This window comes from Perognathus longimembris, chromosome 5 (assembly GCF_023159225.1).
Source record: "Perognathus longimembris pacificus isolate PPM17 chromosome 5, ASM2315922v1, whole genome shotgun sequence".
Lineage (NCBI taxonomy): Eukaryota > Metazoa > Chordata > Mammalia > Rodentia > Heteromyidae > Perognathus > Perognathus longimembris.
In genome coordinates this window covers 5,371,455-5,394,335 of record NC_063165.1, presented here as the reverse complement: position 1 = coordinate 5,394,335, position 22,881 = coordinate 5,371,455, and the positions used below count along the sequence as shown (strand labels likewise).

The window sequence follows — 22,881 nt, the reverse complement described above, 5'->3', positions numbered from 1 at the left end:
GCTAGCCTTGAGAGAAAAAAAAAAAAAACAACAAAAAACAGGGACAGTGCTCAGGCCCTGAGTTCCAGCCTGGCAAAAAAAAAAAAACACCAAACTGCATTGCTCAAATCTCAGCCTCCTGAGTAGTTAAGATTGCAGGTGTGGGTCCATAGGCACCTGGCAAAGAATGTGTTGCACTGTCTTTGACTTTGACTGTTTTCTCTTTCCATAGTACCTACAACGCTCCCAGCTTCCGGGCCAGCGCCCAGCTGCTGAGCTCCCTGAGTGGCTATGCCTACACGAAACGTGCCTGGAAGAAAGAGGCACTGGAGTTATTTTTGGACCCTACTTTCTTTCAAATGGATACTTCCTGTGTTTAGTAAGAAATGCTGTCCTGACAAAAATGTGCTGGGTTTTTTTGTTTGTTTGTTTGTTGTTGTTACTGTTGATTGGTCATGGAACTTGAACTCAGGGCCTGGGTGGGCACTGTCCTTTAGCTCTTTTGCTTAAGGCTAGCTAGCACTCTACCACTTTGCACCATATCTTCACTTCTGGTTTTCTAGAGGTAAGAGTCTCACAACATTTACCTGCCTGGGCTGTCTTTGAACCTAGACTCTCAGATCTCAGCCTCCTGAGTAGCGGATTACAGGCTGCCAGCGCTGCCAGCCACCAGAGGTGGGTCTGAGCAGTATACCTTGCTCTTCCTGGCCATCCGAGCCTTGCAGGGAGGAGGGGGCTTTCCACACAGCTTTGAAAGCCTTCAGGTGAGAAAGGCCCCAGGAGAGCTTATTATCTCCCTAAATGGTTTGATCTGTTTAACTTGACTGTTCCCCTTAAAGTTTAAGCTAACCCCTGCTTCTTTTGGAATTAGAGCTCCACTCCAAACCTGTGGCTTTTGTCTTTAAAAGATCTATTCAAGGGACTGGGAATGTGGCTTAGTGGTAGAGTGCTCACCTAGCATGCTTGAAGCCCTGGGTTTGATTCCTCAGCACCCCATGCACAAAAAAAAGCCAGAAGTGGCGCTGTGGCTCAAGAGTTAATGTGCTAGCCTTGAGCAAAAATGAAGCCAGGGACAATGCTCAGGCCCTGAGTCCAAGCCCTAGGTCTGGCAAAAAAAAAGGGGGGGGGGCGGGGGGGAGGGGCGGAACTTTATTTATTCAAGCTCTATTGTGGGCTGCAGGTCTTTGAGACAAGAATCCACCTGCAGTCTCTGGCTCTTTATTAAAGACCCCTAATTCAACACCTCTCTCTCTCTCTCTCTCTCTCTCTCTCTCTCTCTCTCTCTGTATATATATATATATATATATATATATATATATATATATATATATGCACTTTATTTCCTTAGTGTTTGAGTTTTACATAACTAATTCTTACTGCTGCAGTAGAAGCAAACCGGTACCATCCTTTCCTCCCAGGTACCAGCAGCTCCCCGTGCCAGGCTCCCGCGGCAACCTCATGTTCACTTTCAAATGGAAAGGCAGCTTTTCTCCAGAGCATCATCTCAGTAAACTGGGAGAGCAAATGATTCCTAAAGAGAATGTGCTCTAGGGCTGTTTGGACTTGCATTGCTCTATCATGTATATTTGACCAGTGTTGGGTCACCCTGGCGGTTGGTCGGTATCTTCAGCTCATGCACCTCAAGTCCATGCCCAGACAGGCTTCCTGTGTCCTCTGGAGATGGAGAGGCCCACTGAGGACTTCTCCTTCCCAGCTTTCCCCCAAACCACGAGGACGCATAGTCACATAGAAGAAAGCAAGCATTTTAACGTCAGCCAGAGCTGACGGCTAGCTCTCCCGGGGTAGAGAGTAGCAGCCTGCTCTCAGGCAGGGAGGTAGTAGCTATATGGTATCCAAGAGGCTGAAGGCAGAAAGGGGCTGGGAGCAGGAAATCATTTGTAGTCACAGCTGACACGGAGATATCAGACAGCCAGGACAGGACATTGTATAGGTGATTTATAGCCTGGGAAAACATCCTAGATCTGGCACATAGCCGGAACAATACATCCTATATCTGGCACGTAGCCGGGACAATCCCTTTTGTAGCGGGACACTAGAAATAGCCATGGGACCGGGAATGGGCATCCTGACTTGGGCAGCAACACGTTGTTGATGCTGTTGGGGCTGGGGGTACGTGCAGTTTGGGTGGGAATGGGCGACTGTGACCAGGCCTGGCTTGTGGGTGACCCAAGATGAAGGCTGTCAACCTATAAGGGAAGGGACAGGGATGGATGGTGGAAGGGATAGCCTCTTTGTACAGCCTAAAAGTTGGTTCTGTAACAGAAGGCTGCTTTGGCCCTGGTCTAGCAGCCAGGAGCATCTGTCCCTTAGTCCCTGCAGATACAAAAACTCACAGATGCCCAAATCCCTTGTATCAGAATGGCACAGTATTTGCATAGAACGACACACGTACTCTAGTATATTTGAAATTCTCTCCAGATTATTCAGAATACCTAACAAAGTGTGAGTTGTCATTATGCTGTATTTTTCTTAAGGAATAATAACAAGAAAAAAATGTCTATGGGGGGCTGGGGATATGGCCTAGTGGCAAGAGTGTTTGCCTCGTATACATGAAACCCTGGGTTCAATTCCCCAGCACCACATATACAGAAAACGGCCAGAAATGGTGCTGTGGCTCAAGTGGCAGAGAGCTAGCCTTGAGCAAAAAGAGGCCAGAGACAGTGCTCAGGCCCTGAGTCCGAGGCCCAGGACTGGCAAAAAATAAAAATAAAAAATAAAAAAGTCTATGCCAGCTGAGTGCTGGTAGCTTACGCCTGTCATCCTAGCTACTCAGGAGGCTGAGATCTGAGGATTGTAGTTTGAAGCCAGCCTGGGCAGGAACGTCTGTAAGATGCTTACCTCCAATAAGCCACCAGAAAACAGGAAGTGGTGCTGTGACTCAAAGCAGTAGAGCACTAGCCTTAAGCAAAACTGCTCAAGGACAGCACCCAGGGCCTGAGTTCAAGCCCCACAGCCAACCAAAAAAAAAGTCTGCCATGTTCAGTACAGACACCATTTTTTCCTGAGTGTTTTCCATGCATGATTGGTTGTGTGTAGACGTAAAACTCAGGGTTACAAAGGGCCAACTGGGATCCTGGCACTCTTGTGACTTGCCCACATTGGCTTCTATTAGTAAAAGCTAAGGAGGAAGGGAATACCCACATGACCCACCCCCCTTCCCATCAACAAAGCCAAACAGTAAAGTTGTGTGACCACAACTTTAGAGAACCCTTGAAAAAGACAGAGCCCCTTGCCAATTGGTTTTTCTTTAAAGTAAGCTGGGAAAGGTCATTATTTATTCTTTATGTTGGGGCTGTAACGAAAATTTTTTGCTTAGCCTTTCTGGAATGTTTTCTAAATGAACATCAATTTGTACCACGAATCCTGTTTCATAGGACAAATTGTTAACGTATTTTCAAGCAGCATTTAACCAGATTATTGTCCACAGCATCACTAATCTTGCTTTTCTTCCTATCCAGTTGGAAGTCCATCATTGACCATCTTCTGACTCACGAGAAAACAATGTTTAAGGATTTAATGAGTAAGTTTGGGGTTGTTTTTCACACATTAAGGGGCAGGGCCATTTTAGCCAACATTTACCACGCCCAGCATTTTGCAGTGCTGAGATGTGGTATGCAGAGCAGATAGACCTTGTCGTGGCTAAAGGAGCGGGTCTTCCCGCTTGCCGCCCCCCAACCCAGAGACCTCTACATTCTCCGCTTTACAGCTTCACGATAGGTCCATGCTGCCGAAAGCAGCCCGGTTCCCATCCTGACATTTGTTTTGGAAGTAATAAGGTGTGCAAGTGCGCACAACCGTGTGTGTGTGTGTGTGTGTGTGTGTGTGTGTGTGTGTGTTGGCTTTTGAGGCAGGGTTTTGCTGTGGAGCTCAAGCTTGCCTCGATCTCTGCCCCTCCTACTTGCAGAGAGCTAGGATTTCAGACGTATGCTACCATGTCTAGTTTAGGAGTCTCTTCCTACACCTGAGAGCCCCTTTTAATGCCTATCATTACATAGTAATTAAATAGGCATTTTTTAAAAATACACAAGGAAATAATCACATGCTCTTATTACTCGAGAGCATGATCTTTTTTTGCGGGAGGAGGTGTTGCTGGGAAGATAGGGCTCAGCGCTCATCTCTGGTTCTGACTTTCTTCTTGCATGCTTGCTTGCTGTGTTTGCTTCAGGCATGCAGAGCAGTTCTTTAAAGCTGTTCTCCAGTTTTGAGCAAAAAGCCATGCTGCTAAAGCGCCAGGCTTTCGCAGTCTTCAGTGGCGAGCTGGACCAGTACCACCTGTACCTCCCTCTGATACAAGGTAAGTGGCGGTCTCGGACTGTGCTGTGCTGCTAGGCAGGGTGATCTGTGATGAACAGAAGATTTGGCTCTGGCTGGGGGAGCTGGAAGTGCCATGTCTGACAAGCGTCTTCTTGTTGCCTGTCTTACCTCATCCTATCGCAGGAGGCCTGGGTAATTAAATGTCAGTAGGCACCTGACTGCCTGTGGCTCACACCTGTAACCCTAGCTACTCAGGAAAAGCTGGTGTCTGAGGATCGCAGTTAAATGCCAGCTCGGGCACGAAAGTCTATGAGACTCTTTATTTCCAGTTATGGCGAAAAGCCGGAAATGGAGCTGTGGCTCAAATGGTAGAATACAAGCCTTGAGCAAAAAAAAGCACAGGGACAATGCTCAGGCCCTGAGTTCAAGCCCCAGCACCAGCATGGTAGGTAGTAGGTAAGTAGGTAGAGAGAGACAGAGAGAGAGAGAGAGAGAGAATATGCATCGCCATCTTGGGCTTCCTCCTGCCTCTCAAGTGCTGGTATTATAGGCATGCACCACCACACTTCAGTCATATCACTTTGTCTGTTGTGGGGCTTGAACTCAGGGCCTGGGTGCTGTCCCTGTGCCTCTTTGTGCTCAAGGCTAACACTGTACCACTTGAGCACCAGCACCACTTCCGGTTTTTGAGTTGTTAATTGGAGACTTTTCTGCCCAGGCTGGGTTCAAACCATGATCCTCAGATCTCAGCCTCCTGAGTAGCTAGGATTACAGGCGTGAGCCGCTGGCACCGGCTGGTCATATCACTTTTAAAGGGCAGAAATCCTAACCCTAAAGCATATCTCAGTTAACATCACTATTTTCTCTAGCAAATGTGTTACATCCCTAAGAAACCTTTTAAATCCTCATGTACCTGATAGGTCCTTATTTTCTGGAACCATATAGAAATGAAGCCAGAAATTGTGGGGACATTAAGGAAAGTTTACTGTACCATTTTTTTTTTTTTTTGGCCAGTCCTGGGCCTTGGACTCAGGGCCTGAGCACTGTCCCTGGCTTCTTCCCGCTCAAGGCTAGCACTCTGCCACTTGAGCCACAGCGCCGCTTCTGGCCGTTTTCTGTATATGTGGTGCTGGGGAATCGAACCTAGGGCCTCGTGTATCCGAGGCAGGCACTCTTGCCACTAGGCTATATCCCCAGCCCCATTAAGGAAAGTTTATTGCAAAACAAAAGTGATGGCTATTTGGGAGAACAGAGAGTGAGCAGCAGGCCAGAAACAGGTTGTCCATTTCCACTGCTCAGGACAACTCCTTTTATTCCTTCCACTCTTAGCTTTGAGTTTGCCCCAGAGACCTATTGGTCCATTTGAATTAGGGGCAGAGCCCACAGACAAAGGACTAGGTAGGTTTCTAGGAAGGCCCGCTGGACCCAAGGGCAATCAATGTCATGTCGCATCAGCACTGTGGGAAGGCCCCTGTACAAAGACTATGTATGGTTTTCCCCATCAGTCCCATCCTCAAGTAAATTGTGGAGAAGTCGAAGAGTGTTGGGGCTTGAGAGCTGCCCTTTCAATTTTCTTTTCTCTATGGAAATAAGTTTGTGTCCTGGTCATCAGCCCTGCCTTATTTGTGGCCTCGCTCCCCACCTGCTTCTCTAAGCTCGTCACTCAGATGAGGGCTGCCCCTGCTTCCCAGTCTGGGATTCTTATTCTGAGAAGGGAATGTAAGTGGCTATTGGCAGCCCAGTAGATTTCCAGTCAGCTCCCATGCTTGTTTCCAACCGTGGGAGGATGGCTGGCCCGCCTTCAGCAAGGGCTACGGGGGTACTTGACACCCAGGGGGAGTTTCCCACAGAACGTCTTGTAGCAGGCATCTCTTACACTGGTCATCATCAGAAGGGCCAAAGCAGTTGCAATTTTATTTTTCTTCTTTGACTAATGAGAAACCCCAAAGGGAATATTTGTTTGACATCTTTACAATCTTCTTTCCTTAGAACGCCTGACAGACAATCTCAGAGTGGGACAGACATCCACAGTTGCTGCTCAGATGTTTCTTTTTTTCAGAGTTTTGCTGCTAAGAATTTCTCCTCAACATTTGACCTCACTTTGGCCAATAATGGTCTCTGAGTTGGTGAGTACACGTATTTTACCAATGTCCGAGCTTGGTAAAATGATTTTTTTTTCACTACCAGATAAGATGCTGTTCTGTAAGCATCAGTTTTCTCTAAAAGTTGTGTTTAATCAGGTTGGAGGCACCTTTTAAATAGAGGATAATCTATTCTGTCTATTCTAATCTATACTTGATCTCTCAGTCTTTATTGGCATAGTCCAACAATTCCAACTAATTTGTACCATTTACTCTTCTGTGCTAGTTTTATTGTTATTGCTGTTTAAGTGCTAGAGCCCAGGGCTTCCCTGCATGCTAGGCAAATGATTTACCCCTAAGCTACCTCCCCAGCCAGGCTTATTTCTTATAGAAAGTTAGGTAAGTCTAAAGCTGGTGCCAGTAGTCCGTGCCTGCAATCCTAGCTACACAGGAGGCTGAGATCTCAGAATTTCAGTTCAAAGCCGGCCCAGGCAGGAAAGTCCATGAGACTCTCATCTCCGATAAACTATCAAAAAAGCCCGAAGTGGAGCTGTAAGGCACCAACCTTGAGTAGAAGAAGCTCAGATACTGTGCCCAGGCCTGGAGTCAAGCCCTAGGACTGGCATACATACACAAAATGAGGTAAATTTAATCTCTTTGGATGGTAACTTGAATGCTTCTTTCCCTTTTAAGATTCAGACATTCCTCCAGCTTGAAGATTATCTTAAAGAGGAAGATGAGTTGTTGAGGTAAGTGGGAGAGACGCACCAGGACGAGGGCATATCACCATGGGACGCAGGGCCATTGAATGCCAGCATTCTCCTTGGAGTCTTGGGAAGGTCCCAGCTGTTTTAAAAATATCTTCAAAGAAAATGGCCACCATCAGCAGCTCACGCCTATAATCCTAGTTACTTAGGAGACTGAGATCTGAGGATTGGGTTTCGAAGCCAGCCCAGGCTGTGAGATTCTTGTCAGTAATAAACTACTCTGAAAAAGCCATAAGTGGCACTGTGGCTCTAGTGGTAGAGCACTAGCTTTGAGTAAAAGAAGCTCTAGGACAGAGCCCAGGTACAAAGCTCAAGCCCCAGGGCCAGCATCAACAACAAAAAGAAAACTCCTCTTACGAACTTTGCATAACCAGGTGGACTGCAGTAAATGTAAGTTAAGCTGTAACAAAGATTTTCCTTTCAAATTTACAGAAACAGCAACAAAATGAACAGAATAAAAGTTTCAGGCTCTGACGGAAACGGGTCTTTAGTGCGAGAGGTGGCCCCTAGTGACCTCACCTTGTATGTATCGGCATGCAAATTCCTGGACACGGCGCTTTCTTTTCCTCCTGACAAGATGCCCTTGTTTCAGATGTAAGTCAGAGAGGCCTAGAGCGGCCTCGTGCCTTCCCTCCTGCTCTCAGGTCTGGTGGCCAGTGAGCTCCGCTCAGGAGCTGTTTCAGATTACTCGTGACGTCTGTGGTTTCCAAATGGGCTTCTGATGGAGTCGTGTGTGTCGCTGTGGAGTGCCCGTCTGTCTTTCTAGGTGGTTTTTGCTACTGAGTGCTTGTAAACCAAGTCACCCTCTGCGGGCCCTCACTGCATTGGCATAGAATGTGCCCTATGTCTGTGGTAAGAGTCTGGTGCTTTTATGTAGAGCCTGAGCCTCCAACTCACTGTGCCCCTTTGGCACACACTCCCTACAGGCTTGCCCCAGCCTCCTGGGGTTCATCCCAGGCCCAGCCCCAGAGGCTGCCTCTCTCTGTCCTTGACCCCCAAAGAGTGGTCGTGTAAAGACATTTGCAGTTAAAACATTTATGGGGTAACTTAAATGTGTATTTTTAAGTGAAAGAAGCCAGTCTCCCTACACTGTATCCTGTTATTTATGTGACAGTCTGGAGAAAGACAAAACTGTAAGAACAGAGCCTGATGCTCATGGCTCAGACCAGTAATCCTAGATACTACAGAGGCTGAGATAGGAGGATCACAGTTCAAAGCCAGCCCAGGCAGAAAAATCCAAAAGGCTGCACTTTAATTCACCAGTAGTATGCCAGACTGATGGCTCATGTGGTAGCGCAGCAGCTGCTAACAAGGCCGTCAAGCGAGAGTGAGGCCCTCAGCCGTAAGCCTTGTTAGTGGCACAAAAACAAAAAGGCAAAACAGTAAAGGAACAGTTAAAAGAGGAATGCATGTGAAGGCAGGGAGCGGGGGAGCCGGAGTGGAATTTTCACTGTGATGGAATGGCTTTGGGACACTGTAGCAGTGGACACAGTGATCAGCATTTGTCAGAACTCATACAGTGGCAAGGCACAGTGGCTCCTGACTGAAATTGGGAGGATCGTGGTTCAAGGCAGAAGATTCACAGGACCTTAACAGGAAAAAAAAAAAGAAGAAGAAGAACAGGCATAGTCATTTACACTACAATGGGACATAAATAGGCGTTTCCAGTCCAGGCCGACCTGTGTAAAAAGTAAGACCTTGGGGCTGGGGATGTGGCCTAGTGGCAAGAGTGCTTGCCTTGTATACATGAGGCCCTGGGTTCGATTCCCTAGCACCACATATACAGGAAACTGCCAGAAGTGGCGCTGTGGCTCAAGTGGCAGAGTGCTAGCCTTGAGCGGGAAGAAGCCAGGGACAGTGCTCAGGCCCTGAGTTCAAGGCCCAGGACTGGCAAAAAAAAAAAAAAAAGTAAGACCTTATCTCAAAAATGACCAGAGCAAAAACAACAACAACAACAAAAAAAAAAACGAGGGCTGGGCATATGGCTTAGTGGTAGAGTTCTCGCTCCGTATACATGAAACCCTGGGTTCGATTCCTCAGCACCACATATTTAGAAAAAGCCAGAAGTGGTGCTGTGGCTCAAGTGGCAGAGTGCTAGCCTTGAGCAAAAAGAAGCCAGGGACAGTGCTCAGGCCCTGAGTCCAAGGCCCAGGACTGGCAACAAAAAAAAACAAAAAACAAAAAAACCCTAGGGTCATGACTCAAGTGATAGACTAACTGCCTAGCAAGGAAGTCTATTTAAAAGCTGTGGTGTGGGAAAGGCTGGTATGTTGTTCTTTGGTGCTTGCCTAGCTTGTACAGTGTTCTCAGTTCAATTCCTAGCACCAGAAAAAAAGGGGAAGGTGTGGATTTAGATGTATGTACAAAACTGTGCAGAGCAGCATTATTTCTAACAGCCAGGAAATGGAGGTGACTAAGTGACAAATGGATAGATAAGCCATGGTATGGCCATGTAGTGAATTATCACTCAGCAAGAAAAAGAAAAGAGGGGCTGGGGATATGCCCTAGTGGCAAAAGCGCTTGCCTCGTATACTTGAAGCCCTGGGTTCGATTCCCCAGCACCACATATACAAAAAATGGCCAGAAGTGGCGCTGTGACTCAAGTGGTAGAGTGCTAGCCTTGAGCAAAGAGAAGCCAGGGACAGTGCTCAGGCCCAGAGTCCAAGGCCTAGGACTGGCAAAAAAAAGAAAAGAAATATTGACACAGGGCACTTGGGTGAACCTTGAAAATATTATTACCAGTAAGTGGATACACAGACTCTACCAGACATGTATTATACAGTGTCATCCATGCAGAGTGTCCAGAATAAAATAAAACAAAGCAAAACGTATAAAGCTGTGCACCAGTTGCTCACACCTCTAATCCCAGCTACTCAAGAGGCTGAGATCTGAGGATCATATTCAAAACCAGCCCTTGCAGAAAAGTCTGTGAGACTCTTGTCTCCAGCAAACTGCTCAGAAAACGCCACAAGGGGCGCTATGGCTCAAGTGGTAGAGCCCCAGCCTTGAGCACAGAGAGGCTCAGGGACAGAGCCCAGGTTCTGAGTTCAAGCCCCAAGACCAGCACAAAGAAAAAACTTGTAAGCAAGAAGTAGACCAGTGGGTTGGCTAAATCAGGGGGCTCTCAGGGTGTCTAGAGGTGATGCTGAGGAGAACAGGGCTACTGCACTTGATTATATTAATAAATGTACAATTCTATGAACAGTACAATTCTAAGAACAGTGAGTCGCGTGTGTTAAATGGTATGATATGTGAATTGTATCGTAATTGATCTTAGTTACATGGATTCTGATTGAGCATTCCTGACCTGGGGGGTTTTCTTTGCCTCCAGTTACAGGTGGGCGTTTGTTCCGGAAGTGGACACTGAGGGCCCTGCCTACCTGTCAGATCTGGAGGAGAATCACCAACAGTGCAAACCTCACACTGTCAGGATTCTAGAACTTCTAAGATTCAGATATGGGGTAAATGTTTTCCTTTTGAAAACCATATTCACTCTGAAAAAGATGAGGAGTGGGCAGTGAGGAGCCATTTCTTGGGTGGTGCTGGTGGTCACACCTGTAATCCTAGCTACTCAGGAGGTTGAGAGCGGAGGATCGGGGTTTGAAGCCAGCCTGGACAGGAAAGTCTTTGAGGCTCTTATCTCCAATTAACCAGCAAAAAGCTGGAAATAGAGATGTGGCTCAAATGGTAGAGCGCTAGCCTTGAGCAAAAAGGCCAAGGGACAGCACCCAGTAGAACCAACAAAGAGAGAGACATAGAGAAAAGACTTAGTGCCCTGCCACTAGAGCTGGTAGCTGGTAATGCGTCTCCCTGAAGAACTGATCTCTTAGTTTTTGCTGCACAATGTGCTTTATAAGTTCTCCAGCCCCAACGAAAGCCCTGTTGTCTCTGTGCCCTGTCATCTTTGTGGTCTTGGTCCTTTTTTGCAGGAAATTAGCGAGTCAGATGAGCTCATGATGAACAGTGAATTTCCTCTTCTGCGCCAACACTCTGTCTCCAGCATTAGGCAGTTGATGCCATTCTTCAAGACTCTGAACTATGCATTTAAAACCCAAAGTCAGCCGTCTACTGACACCCCAGTAGCCACACTCCCGGAGCTCCCTGTCACCGAAAGCCTAAGAGTCTTAAGACTGCTGGAAGAATGTGTGGAATATGATTTCCTGGAACATCCCGAATCCTAACATTATGAGAGTTTGTTTGATCCATTTGCTGATGAAATCAAGGGTATATTCTAAATAAGAAAGTTCATTTCAGATAATGTTCTGTTTAGCAACAAAACCCATCTCTCTCAATGCTTTGTAATATATTTGAGTTTCATCCTGTGTTTCTTCCTCGATTTATGTAGTGGGAATAAAATTAATATATTGTCTAGCAGCAAGCAGCTCACATCTGTAATGTGAAGTAAGGCATGAACAGAATGAAGGCATCATTTTGTTTGTGGGAGGAGATACATGGGCCTCAGTGTATTTCTCTAGGAAGTTTAAACTTATTAAAAGAATGCTATTTTTAATGTTTCACACAAATGTCCTTTAAAACATTTATTTTGGTATTGCCTTTTGAAACTCAAATGTATTGTTTTCTGAAAATAATAGCCCATTTACCTTCTCAGCAGATGGAAGCACTTGAATATGTCCCTCTTGCCCATTAAAATCCCATTGTGCTGTTTAACTGCATGAGAAGTGCATAGTGTTACCATTTGGACAGCTGTGACACTCGTTGTGGACCGTGACCTCCCTTCCAAGCCCTGTTGATCCCATCAGGCAATGAAGTCATGAACGTCGAGTGCTTGAAACCGCTGTCAGGACTCTTTCTGCACGCTCTTCTCTCTGGATCAGTTTACGCCTTTGCAGACATCACTATACATTAAACTAATCCTCTACTTTTGTAGCATCAGATCCCACTCTCTTGCAAGCCTGTCTGCTGCCAGCTACTCCACTTCCATCCTGGCTTGAAACTATTTCTGTGCAACAGGAGCATTGACTCTCTGCCAGGCAGCCCTTTGCAGTCCAAGTTCCAGACAACAAGAATTAATTATGTAAAACCTGGACACTGCATAATGAAGAAAATGAACATATTTTTAAGCTGGGCACTGGGGGCTCACACTTGTAACCCAGCCACTCAGGAGGCTGAGACCTGAGGATGGTGGTTCAAAGCCAGCCTGGGCAGCAAGGTCCATGAGAAACTAGAAAACCTCAAGTTGCCCTGTGGGTCAAAGTGACCGAGCACTAGCCTTGAGCAAAAAAGCTCAGAGACAGTGCCCAGACCCTGAGTTCAAGCCCCAAGACTGACAAAAAAAAAAAAGCTCAGGAACAATGCCCAGGCCCTGAATTCAGGACACCCCCCCCCCCCCAATATACATGAGTTGGGTCATTTTGTATGCAAGGTACTATCCTTAACATAAATATATTTGCAAGTTTTGGTCACTAAAATTTAAGCTAAGTATCAGATTGCAAATTCTGTACATCATACGTGCTTATATGCTGAGTTACTTGCGGTTAAAACTTGCTGATATTAGGTAGCTGTGTATATCCAGCTAGCAAAATTTATAATAAAATGAGCGACTGGACTATGTGACGGTACCTATGATACCATGGAAGTTCTGTGTCTGCACATAGATTTAGAAATTCAGCTTGTCAGTGTTTTTCTCCCTAATACCTAATGTCCTATTTTCTGATGATACCAAATTGAATTGAATCCTTATTTACTACATAGAAGTCCTAAGAGATGGAGATTTACCACTCACATTGTTTTTTTTTTGTTGTTGTTTTTTCTTTTTCTCTTTTGCCAGCCTGGGGCTTGATCTCAGGGCCAAAGGACAGCCCTGGCTTCTTTTTGCTCAAGGCTAGTACTCTGCCACTTGAACTACAGCACCGCTTCTGGCCATTTTCTGTATATGTGGTGCTGAGGAATCAAACCCAGGGCTTCATGTATACAAGGCAAGCACGGTACCACCAGGCCATATTCCCAGCCCCACCACTCACATTCTTAGGTCACCCAAGAACAGTAGACAAGTGGTAAGCTCTTGCGCACTCTCGATGCACTGTGTGTAATGGTTGAGGTGCTGGCTCTGGGGTTCACATGCCTGGGTGTGACTCTCAGCTTCTCTGTGTACTAGCCTGGGAAATGCTCCCTATTCCCAATGCCCCTTCTATCCAATGCCCCTGTCCAGGATGGCAGAGACTGATGAGCTCTGTGCCGTCTCAGAAGTGACCCAACAGTCTTCATAGTAGGAGAAAAAGAAAAAACAGCTCTGATATTTTCTCCTTTCTCCCTAACAGCTGAGTATCTACACCCCACTTTGGAGATGATTGGACTGCGCTGGTAATGGTGCTGAGGGTCAAAGGGCAGACGTCACAAAGGGAGAGGCTGGTGCGAGCAACCGAGATTTGCAACACAATTCAAGAGTGTTGCTGGGAATGGAGTCCAGGTGTACTGGCAGGAAATGAGCCCAGGGGCAGGGCCCAGGAATAATGCCTGGGTCCTAACATGCATAAGTTCTTTTCTTACCACCCCCTTAGGAGGAAGGCCTGGTTTTCCTGGCCAACAGGACTGAGGCTCAGAGAAGCAAAGCCAGGAATGGGAGCTAGGTTCTGGCTCTAAGAGTTCCACATTGCCAACCCCAGGGCTGAGGAAGTGAGGGAGCTCCCACAGCTAGCAGACAGCTGTGCCGTTCAGCCACGAGTGGAAATGGAAGAGAGTTCTGAGACTGCCCTGCCTTGATAAGACTTCCTGACAGCTTCCTGGAGGAGCCCTGCAGAGCCGGTCCCCAGTTCCTTAGGAACAGTGAAGGTCTTAGTGTGTTACATGTACACTGTGCAGTCTGAGTAGTGAGCTGGGTGCTGGTGGCTCATGCCTGTAATCCTAGCTACTCAGGAGGCTCAGATCTCAGGATCACAGTTCAAAGTCAGCAGGGCCGGAAAGTCTGTGAGACTTAATCTCCAGTTAATCATAGAAAAGGCCAGAAATGGCACTGTGGCTCAAGTGGTAGAGCTCAGGGACAGTGCCCAGGCCCCAAGTGAAAGCCCTAGGTCCAGAAGGGAGAGGACAGAGGGAGGGGGCAGGAGAGGAGAATCACTTGGAAGGGGTAGCACCAGTTCTCAGAGCAACACCCCAACAAATAGGCTCCTGGGGCACTAGGAGGGGGATGGAGGAGGAGCCCGCAAGACTGCTGCTTGCTTCGCTGCTGCTCTACCAGGAGCTGCTGTCCAAAATAACCAAGCTCATCTCCGAAGGGATCGAGGAAGAAAAACAGACCAAAACTCAGGATGGCCATTCCCGCCCCCCCCCCCCCCCCAATCACTGGCCCAGCAGTTCCCCTAGACGGAATATACCTCAAAAGTAGAACACCCAGAAGTTCATCAGCAGGCACCTTTACATAGGAACACCCACAGTGGAATTCTACGCAGGACCCAGTGGGGTGAAGTCAGAGAACAAGAGCCTTTCTGTTCCTACTGTTCCTCCTTCCATGTCTTCCTCATCTCCGTGCCGCTAGTCACCAGGCTTTTACTCCACCTGGCCTGCTGCTGGCCTTAGGCCTGCCCAATTCCAGCCCAACGCACTTACTCCGCTTAACTCAGCGTTTCTCTCCTGTCTTTTCTTGTAGTACTGAGGACGGTTGGTTTTGGCGATGGTACTGGACTTGAACTCCCGGCCTGGGCGATGCCCCTTAGCTTTTTTTTTTTTTTTAATTTTATTTATTAATTGAACACAAAATTTTTGGACACGGTGTTGTGCAAAAAGGGTACAGTTACCTAGTAGGGGAGTGTGTACATTTCTTGTGATATCTTACACCCTGTTTTTCTTTCCCTTCTCTAGGTCAGGTAGACATATATACAATATACAATGTATCAAGAACATATACAGTAGCCATGTGGCCAAGCCCAAGAAAGTTTGCTTAGGGCTTTAAATGTAATGTTGATATTAGACAATATGTCGACAGTAGTCTTATATGAATGTACATACATAGATTTTGAGCTATTGTATTCCACTGAGAGGTCAATTTTTGACCTTTATGTGTTGAGTAGTTGTTGGTTTTAGTTACATACTGTTGGGTCGCTGCCCCAATCCTGTGGGAAATACTATTTGACAAGCAGTTTTTGGTTTCACAGACTTGGTCTCTACTGTCTCTCCGTCTCCCTTTCTTAACAGTCATATATCAGGGAGATCATGCCCCTTTGTTTTCTGTGTTCTAGGCTTGTCTCGCTCAACATTATTTATTCAAGTTCTGACCATTTCCCTGCGAATAACATTTCACCATAGCTACATTTCACTACATAGCTAATCGCTATGTAGTATTCCATTGTGTATAGGTACCATATTTTTTGGGTCCATTCATCTGTGGAGGGGCATCTGGGTTGTTTCCATATTTTGGCTATTGTGAATTGTGCAGCGATAAACATGGAAGTACAAATGTCTTTTTGATATCTTGGGGTTTGCTGTTTAGGATAGATGCCTAGGAGTGGTATGGCTGGGTCATAGGGTAGGTCTATATTGAGCTTTTTGAGAAACCTCCATATTGTTCTCCAAAGTGGTTGTACTAATTTGCACTCCTACCAACAATGGAGAAGGGTTCCTCTTTCCCCGCACCCCCTCCAGCATTTGTTGTTGCCTGAGTTCAGAGCATAGGCCATTCTAACTGGGGTGAGGTGGTATCTCAGGGTTGTTTATTTTATTTGCATTTCCTTTACTACCAGGGATGTTGAACATTTCCTCATATGTTTCTTTGCCATTTTTATTTCTTCTCTTGTGAAGTCTCTCTTTAGCTCCTTTGCCCATTTCCTAATTGGTTTATTGGGCTTGGAGGGGCTTAGTTTTTTGAGTTCTCTGTAGATGACAGATATTAGGCCTTTGTCTGTTGCTGTGCTGGTAAATATCCTTTCCCATATTGTTGGCTGTCTTTCTGTTCTGGTGGCTATGTCCTTAGCTGTGCAGAAACTTTTTAATTTGTAGTAGTCCCATTTGTTGAGTCTTTCCCCTATTTGTTGTGCCCCTGGGGCTCTATTCAGGAAGTTCCTTCCTGTGCCTATAAATTCTAGCGTCTTTCCTACTCTGTCCTTCAGTAGTTTCGGGGTTTCAGGTCTGATATTGAGGTCCTTGATCCATTTTGAGTTGATCTTGGTGCATGGTGACAGGCTTGGGTCTACTTTGAGTTTTCTGCATATGGCTGCCCAGTTCTCCCAGGACCAGTAGTTGAAGAGGCTATGTTTATTCCATTGTATGTCTTTAGCTCCTTTGTCGAATATCAGCTGACTATAAGAGTGCGGTTTTATTTCTGGATCTTCAATTCTAATCTATTGGTCTTCTGATCTGTTTTTATACCAATACCATGCTGTTTTTATGATGGCCCAGTAGTAGAGCTTGGAGTCTGGTATTGTGATACCTCCTGCACTGCTTTTTTTTTTTTTTTTGCCTAGAATTGCTTTGGCTATTCTAGGTCTTTTGCTGTTCCATATGAATTTATGGATTTCTTTCTCTATTTAAGTGAAGAATGTAGCTGGGATTTTGATAGGGATTGCATTGAATTTGTATAACAATTTGGGCAATATGGCCATTTTCACTATATTGATTCTGCCTACCCATGAGCATGGGAGGTCTTTCCATCTCCTTGTGTCTTCTTTGATTTCCCTTATTAGATTTTTATAGTTTTCATTAAATAGGTCCGTCACGTCCTTGATCCCTAGGTATTTTATTCTTTTTTTGGCTACTGTACATGGAATTGTTTCCATAATTTCCTTTTCTGTTTGTATATTGCTGGTGTACAGAAAAGCTGCTGACTTTTGTGGATTGATTTTGTATCCTGCTACTTTACCAAAGTGGTTTATTAGGTGTAGGAGTTTGGGGACTGAGTTTTTTTTTTTTTTTTTTTTTTTTTTTTTTGCCAGTTCTGGGCCTTGGACTCAGGGCCTGAGACTGTCCCTGGCTTCTTCCCGCTCAAGGCTAGCACTCCGCCACTTGAGCCACAGCGCCGCTTCTGGCCGTTTTCTGTATATGTGGTGCTGGGGAATCGAACCTAGGGCCTCGTGTATCCGAGGCAGGCACTCTTGCCACTAGGCTATATCCCCAGCCCGGGGACTGAGTTTTTTGGGTCCTTCAGATATAAGATCATGTCGTCTGCGAATAGGGATAACTTGATTTCTTCCTTGCCGATGTGGATCCCTTTGATGTCCTCCTCTTGCCTTATTGCTATGGCTAGGGATTCCAGCACTATGCTGAAAAGAAGTGGGGAGAGTGGGCATCCTTGTCTTGTTCCCTTAGCTTTTTTTGCTCAGAGCGGCGCTCCACTACTAGAATCACATCCCCACTTTTTTTTTTTTTTGCCAGTTCTGGGACCTGGGCTCAGGGCCTGAGCACTGTCCCTGGCTTCTTTTTGCTCAAGGCTAACACTCTGCCACTTGAGCCACAGCGCCCCTTCTGGCCATTTTCTGTATATGTGGTGCTGGGGATTGAACCCAGGGCCTCATGTATACAAGGCAAGCACGCTTGCCACTAGGCCATATCCCCAGCCCCACATCCCCACTTTTATCTTTTTACTGGCGCATTGTGGATAAGTCTTGAGGATTTTTTTTTTTTTTTTTTTTTTTTTTTTGCCATGGTTAACTAAGAATCACTATCCTCGGATCTCGGTCTCCTGCATAGCTAGGATTATAGGCCTAAGCAGTGAACTCAACTGAGTGTGTGTGTGTGTGTGTGTGTGTGTGTGTCAGGGATATGGGGGTGTTGGTACTTGAACTCAGGGCTGTTTGGCTTTTTCACTCTAGGCACTGGAGCCACATCTCCAGTTCCGGCTTTTTGTTAGTTAATTGGAATTAGGAATCTCATGGAATTTTCTGCCCAGGCTGGCTTTGAGATGTAATCCTTTCTTAGCATTTCCCTAGCCTCAGGTCCTCAGCTCCTCCCACTAGCCCCCAGATCCACCCATATCTAGTAAGCCACTCCTACTCACTACCTACCTACTTCCCCTTTACCCCCAGAGAGAAGCTGCCACCTGGATAAGGTGCAGACGCCATGTAGCTCCCTCTCCCGTGGGAACTGTGGCCCCACTAATAAACCTCCTTATGAACCTTCTTCTCCTGTCTGTGATTATCTCGGCATGGTCCTCTGGGATGGCCGTGAAATAGCTTTTCATTGGTGCCGAAACCCTCTCTCTCTGGGGGTAAAGGGGAAGTAGGTAGGTAGTGAGTAGGAGTGGCTCTTTAGGTATGGGTGGATCTGGAGGCTAGTGGGAGGAGCTGAGGACCTGAGGCTAGGGAAATGCTAACAATCTTCAAGTGTCTACCTCCTCTGTAGCTAGGATTACTAGTTTAAATCTCCAGCTCCAGGCTCTGCCTACTCATCTGTTCTCCCATGTTAAATAGAGGAGTTTGGATCATGAAAATCCAATGTTGTAGGTAGTATGCATGCTAAATGTCAGCCACAATGGAGATGGATCTCAGATTGAGGGTAATTCCGACAAAAAGTTAAGAAAACTATCTCAACAAACTGAGCCTGGTAGCGAGAGGCTAAGAACCACTATCAGATCTTAGCCTCCTGAGTAGCAAGGATTACAGGCTTGTCCAAGCCACTGGCTCCCATCTGTATACTGGTTTTGCTGAAAAGCACCGGCTCTTTTCTTTGGACCCACAGTTGCACTGGAAGCAGCATGAAGAGCCTAAATTAATCTCAGCAAGCTTCGTCCTTCATTTCCTCCTCAGGCCCATGATTGCATGCTTTTTCCTTCACCTTCTCCACTTACCTTCTTATCTCAGCATATTCACTCTTTTTTTTTTTTTTTTTTTTTTTTTTTGGCCAGTACTGGGGCTTGGACTCAGGGCCTGAGCACTGTCCCTGGCTTCTTTTTGCTCAAGGCTAGCACTCTGCCTCTTGAGCCACAGCGCCGCTTCTGGCCATTTTCTATATATGTGGTGCTGGGGAATTGAACCCAGGGCCTCATGTATATGAGGCAAGCACTCTTGCCACTAGGCCATATCCCCAGCCCCCTATTATTCACTCTTAACCTTCTCTCTTCCTCCTCCTCTAACCCCCCTCATCCACAATCCCACAATTACAAATTTGCTCTATCCGTAGATATGTAAAAAATATGACCGCTCGTGAATTTATACATCATCCTTGCCCAAGCAGTGTGATAGTCTTCGTGTGGTTCTAAATTGAGTGTGCAAGCTGTCTGTGTGAGACCTGGTTTTCTTAAGGAACTGTCTGTAGTGCGTACTGGCTTTGGAATTCCTTCTGGTTCGAATGTTCATTACTGAGACGACCCATTTCCAATGGTAATGGGTTCTAGCACCTGCTTTTTTTATTTCCTATTTAGTCAGTCCTCTATTGTTTTCTTAATGTCTTTCAGCTGCTTTTAATGCATTTAGTTGTCATTTCATCTATTTTGGTGGGTACTTCCTTTTGATATAAATGCTATTGGCTGTAGGTTGTATTCTTCAGTTCTTATTCTTTCATCTAGCATCTTCAGTGGTGTGTGATCCTAATCTTTTCTTTCCTTATTAAAAAAAAAAAATAGTATGCCAGTCCTGGGGCTTGGAGTTAGGGATTCTGGCTCTCACTTGGATTTTTTGCTCAATTGGTGCTCTACCACTTGAGCCCTACCTTCACTTCTAGCTTTTTGGTGGTTGGAGATGAGTCCCACAGACTTCTGATGAGTTTGCTTTGAACCTCGATCCTCAGATGTCAGCCTCCACAGTAGCTAGGATTGCAGGCTTGAGTCACCAGTATCCAACTTCTTCAGCCTTTTGACCACAACATTCTGGGTGGTGATGTAAAGTGTCTATGAATGTTGTGGTCAAAAGGCTGAAGAAGTTGGATACTGGCCATGTATATATGTATGTGAAATGGCCAGCCTTACCTTCACTCTGTTCTCTTTATTTATCATTCATATAGAAGTTACTACATGCCAGGCACTGCTCAGAGGTACTGTACAAGTAAGTATTCACTCGATTCTCATGAAACCCTAGGAGGAAAGTACTAACATTGCCCTCATTTCACAGGCCAGGACGCTGGGATTCCTCATAAGAACAGAAGGTGGATTTAATTAAGCTCAGAGCCTGCACCGTGCCAGTAGAGTCAAATGCTAGTTCAGGGCTATAGAGCAAAACTTGACCTCAAATTAAAAAACAAACAAACGATTCTAGCTGTGTTTTTATAGACTCCTGTTACGACTCACTATGATTCCATAAAACATTAGTGGGCTACAACCTGTTGCTTAACAGTTGTGACACTTTAAATCTTGCAAGAGTAGAAGCCTCTTCTGCTTTCCAAGCAGAGGCTTGACTAAGAACTTTGCACTTGACAATACAGTTTGAAAACTGGAGGAAACCTGAGAAATTCTGCCAGAGTATAACTAGCGCGCTTAGGTGACTAGCTTTATGTTATTTTACACTTACCAGTAACAAAGGTAACAACCGGCTTGTCTTTGTTTCCTCATTCATTCACTCAAAAACATTTGCACATTTGCAAACTTCAAGTTGATGCAAGTTAGGGAACACAAGTTGCAGAAGAGCTGAGTCATATATTGCAAACAATATCTAGTAGATCGTAGATTTATTGTAGTTCAAATGGTTTATCTGTTCCCATAAGCAGGATTGGGGGAAGTTTTTGTGTTGCTGTGTTACTTGAAAATTTATAAATACAATACAGTACTTTTATGAAATGGCAATACATGTCTGATAACCTTTCTTTACTCTTCACCCACCTGCAGTATGTAGAAATCCTTGCTAGATTTACTTGTACGTTTTATTACTTAACCCAACATTTACGTCAGTGTTGATACTGAATAAACATACATGGGCAAAATGCCTTTTTAAAATAATACTGGGATTCGAACTCAGGGCCTTGCACTTGTTAGACAGGTGCTCTGCTACTTGAGTCATGCCTTCAGCTCTTTTGGTTTATTTTTTTCAGATGAAGTCTAGAGTTTTTTGCTGAAGAAATCCTGGATGTCAGCTGGGAATGTGGCTTAGTGGCAGAGTGCTTGCCTAGCATGCATGAAGCACTGGGTTCAATTCCTCAGTACCACATAAACAGAAAAGGCCAGAGGTGGTGCTGTGGCTCAAGTGCCTTAAGCCAAAGAAGCTCAGGGTCCTGAGTTCAAGCAGGAGGAGGGGGAGGGGGAAGGAGGAAGGGAGGAGGAAAGCAAGCTAGATTGCTGGAATTATGGACAGTAAATCCTCCTCCACTCAGCTGGTTGGTTTTTTTGTTTGTTTGTTTTTTCCAGTCCTGGGGCTTGAACTCAGGGTCTGAGCACTGTCCCTGACTTTTTACTCAAGGCTAGCACTCTACCACTTGAGCCACAGCACCACTTCTGGCTTTTCCTGTATATGTAGTGTTGAGGATTCGAACCCAGGGCTTCATGTATGCAAACCAAGCACTGTACCACGAGGCCATATTCCCAGCCCAGGATTCTCAGTCTTTGCCCAGCACGTCCTCTACTTCCTCAATAGCTCCTTTCAGATATGACCCACCCTGGCCTGGCTGAACATCATCATGGCTTACTAGGATGAAGGATGATCATTTCCATCAGGAAATACTTCTTTAAGTCTATTAGGTTATGTACAGAGGGGGATAGTTACCTGAGTCAGGTAGAGTACATTTCTTTTTGGACGATGCCACCCTTTCCCTCGTTTCCGCCCACTTGGAAATATTTATCTTTAGTCACTGGTTTGGTTCATGAATTAATTTAAAAAAGGTCATGGGTTTATTTGTGCTGTCCTGGGGCTTGCAATCAGGACCTAAGCACTGTCCCGGAGCAATCTGTGCTCAAGGCTAGGCCAGGGCTTTGCCACTTGAGCCACAGATCCACTTCCCGCCTTTTGGTGGTGAAATGGAGATGAGTCCCACGGACTTTGCGGTCCGGGCTGGCCGCGAACCTTGATCCTCGGATCTTACTCCTGAGTGGCTGGGATTGCAGGCAGGAGCCGAGGCGTCCCGTTACGGGTTGCTTTCCTCAATGCAGTTCACATTCTACCGGGGCAGGTGAAACCCGACCCCGGAGCGGAGCGGGGAGCTCCAACGAGCGGCCCGCCCACGCATGCGCCCGGCCGCGCACCCGCCCGAACAGGTTCCGCGGCTCCCCGGGCACTCCCGCTGCGGCTGGGCCTGGAGGCGGAAGTGTGTGGGCGGGGCCTCGGCCGCCCACGCCCCGGAAGTGGGCGGGGCACCCTCGCGCCGCCACAGCTGCCCCGCCGCCTCCCAGTCGGGTGGGAGCGGAGGCCGGTCCTGGCTTTGTAGCTCGCTGAAGATGGCGTCGCAGTCACCCAGCGGGATCCGCCTCAGCGCGGTGAGCAGCCGCGAGGGGAGGAGCGGGCCGAGTCCCAGGAGGGAGGGAGGGCGGGCGGGCAGGCGAGGCGGGAGGGGGCCGGCGGTGCGCGGCGGCGGGGACTCGAGCGAGCGAGGGCCCGGCAGCCCGGCCGGGGGGCCGGCGTCTCGCTCCGGTGGACCGAGCGGCTCGGAGCTGAGGCGGCCCCGCTCGGGCTGGGCTCCAGACGGCGGCCCCTCCCGGGCCGGCCTCCTGGCAGCTGTCGTTCGAGGGGCGAGGCCTCGCGGCCGACCGACCGGCTCGCCTGACGGTGGGCCGCGGGGCCTCGCCCCTCGGTCCGCCGCGGGCCCTTTCCCGCGCGCGCCGCCGCGGAGTGCCGGGGCCTGCGGAGGCCCCGGGTGCCGAGCTCGCTCGCTCGCTCGGAGCGGTCACTCGCCGGGCAGGCGTGGAATCGCCGGTCCTGCAAACATGTGGGCGTGGCCTCCTCGCCGGGTCTACCTGCCCAAGTTGGTGGGTTCGCGGG

The 22,881-nt window shown here is 47.0% G+C and overlaps 2 protein-coding genes across 3 annotated transcripts in view; both read left to right on the top strand.

The window, feature by feature from the left end:
• Positions 1–11,775, top strand: part of Dop1b (DOP1 leucine zipper like protein B) — a 79,826-nt gene extending 68,051 nt beyond the window's left edge. The window contains exons 29-36 of one of the 2 annotated variants that reach the window (XM_048346246.1): positions 212–358; positions 3,459–3,520; positions 4,166–4,294; positions 6,244–6,380; positions 7,029–7,084; positions 7,535–7,696; positions 10,434–10,563; positions 11,032–11,775. In XM_048346246.1, coding sequence (XP_048202203.1) covers positions 212–358; positions 3,459–3,520; positions 4,166–4,294; positions 6,244–6,380; positions 7,029–7,084; positions 7,535–7,696; positions 10,434–10,563; positions 11,032–11,283 — 1,075 coding nt within the window. In that variant the 3' untranslated portion in view covers positions 11,284–11,775. Of the gene's footprint in view, positions 1–211; positions 359–3,458; positions 3,521–4,165; positions 4,295–6,243; positions 6,381–7,028; positions 7,085–7,534; positions 7,697–10,433; positions 10,564–11,031 lie in introns of those variants that run through there. The other variant, XR_007210953.1, reaches the window with a different exon arrangement.
• A 10,433-nt stretch (positions 11,776–22,208) lies between these two features.
• Positions 22,209–22,881, top strand: part of Morc3 (MORC family CW-type zinc finger 3) — a 35,016-nt gene continuing 34,343 nt past the window's right edge. The window contains exon 1 of the mRNA XM_048346248.1: positions 22,209–22,379. Within this exon, the coding sequence (XP_048202205.1) occupies positions 22,341–22,379 (39 nt within the window). The 5' untranslated portion in view covers positions 22,209–22,340. The remainder of the gene's footprint in view (positions 22,380–22,881) is intronic.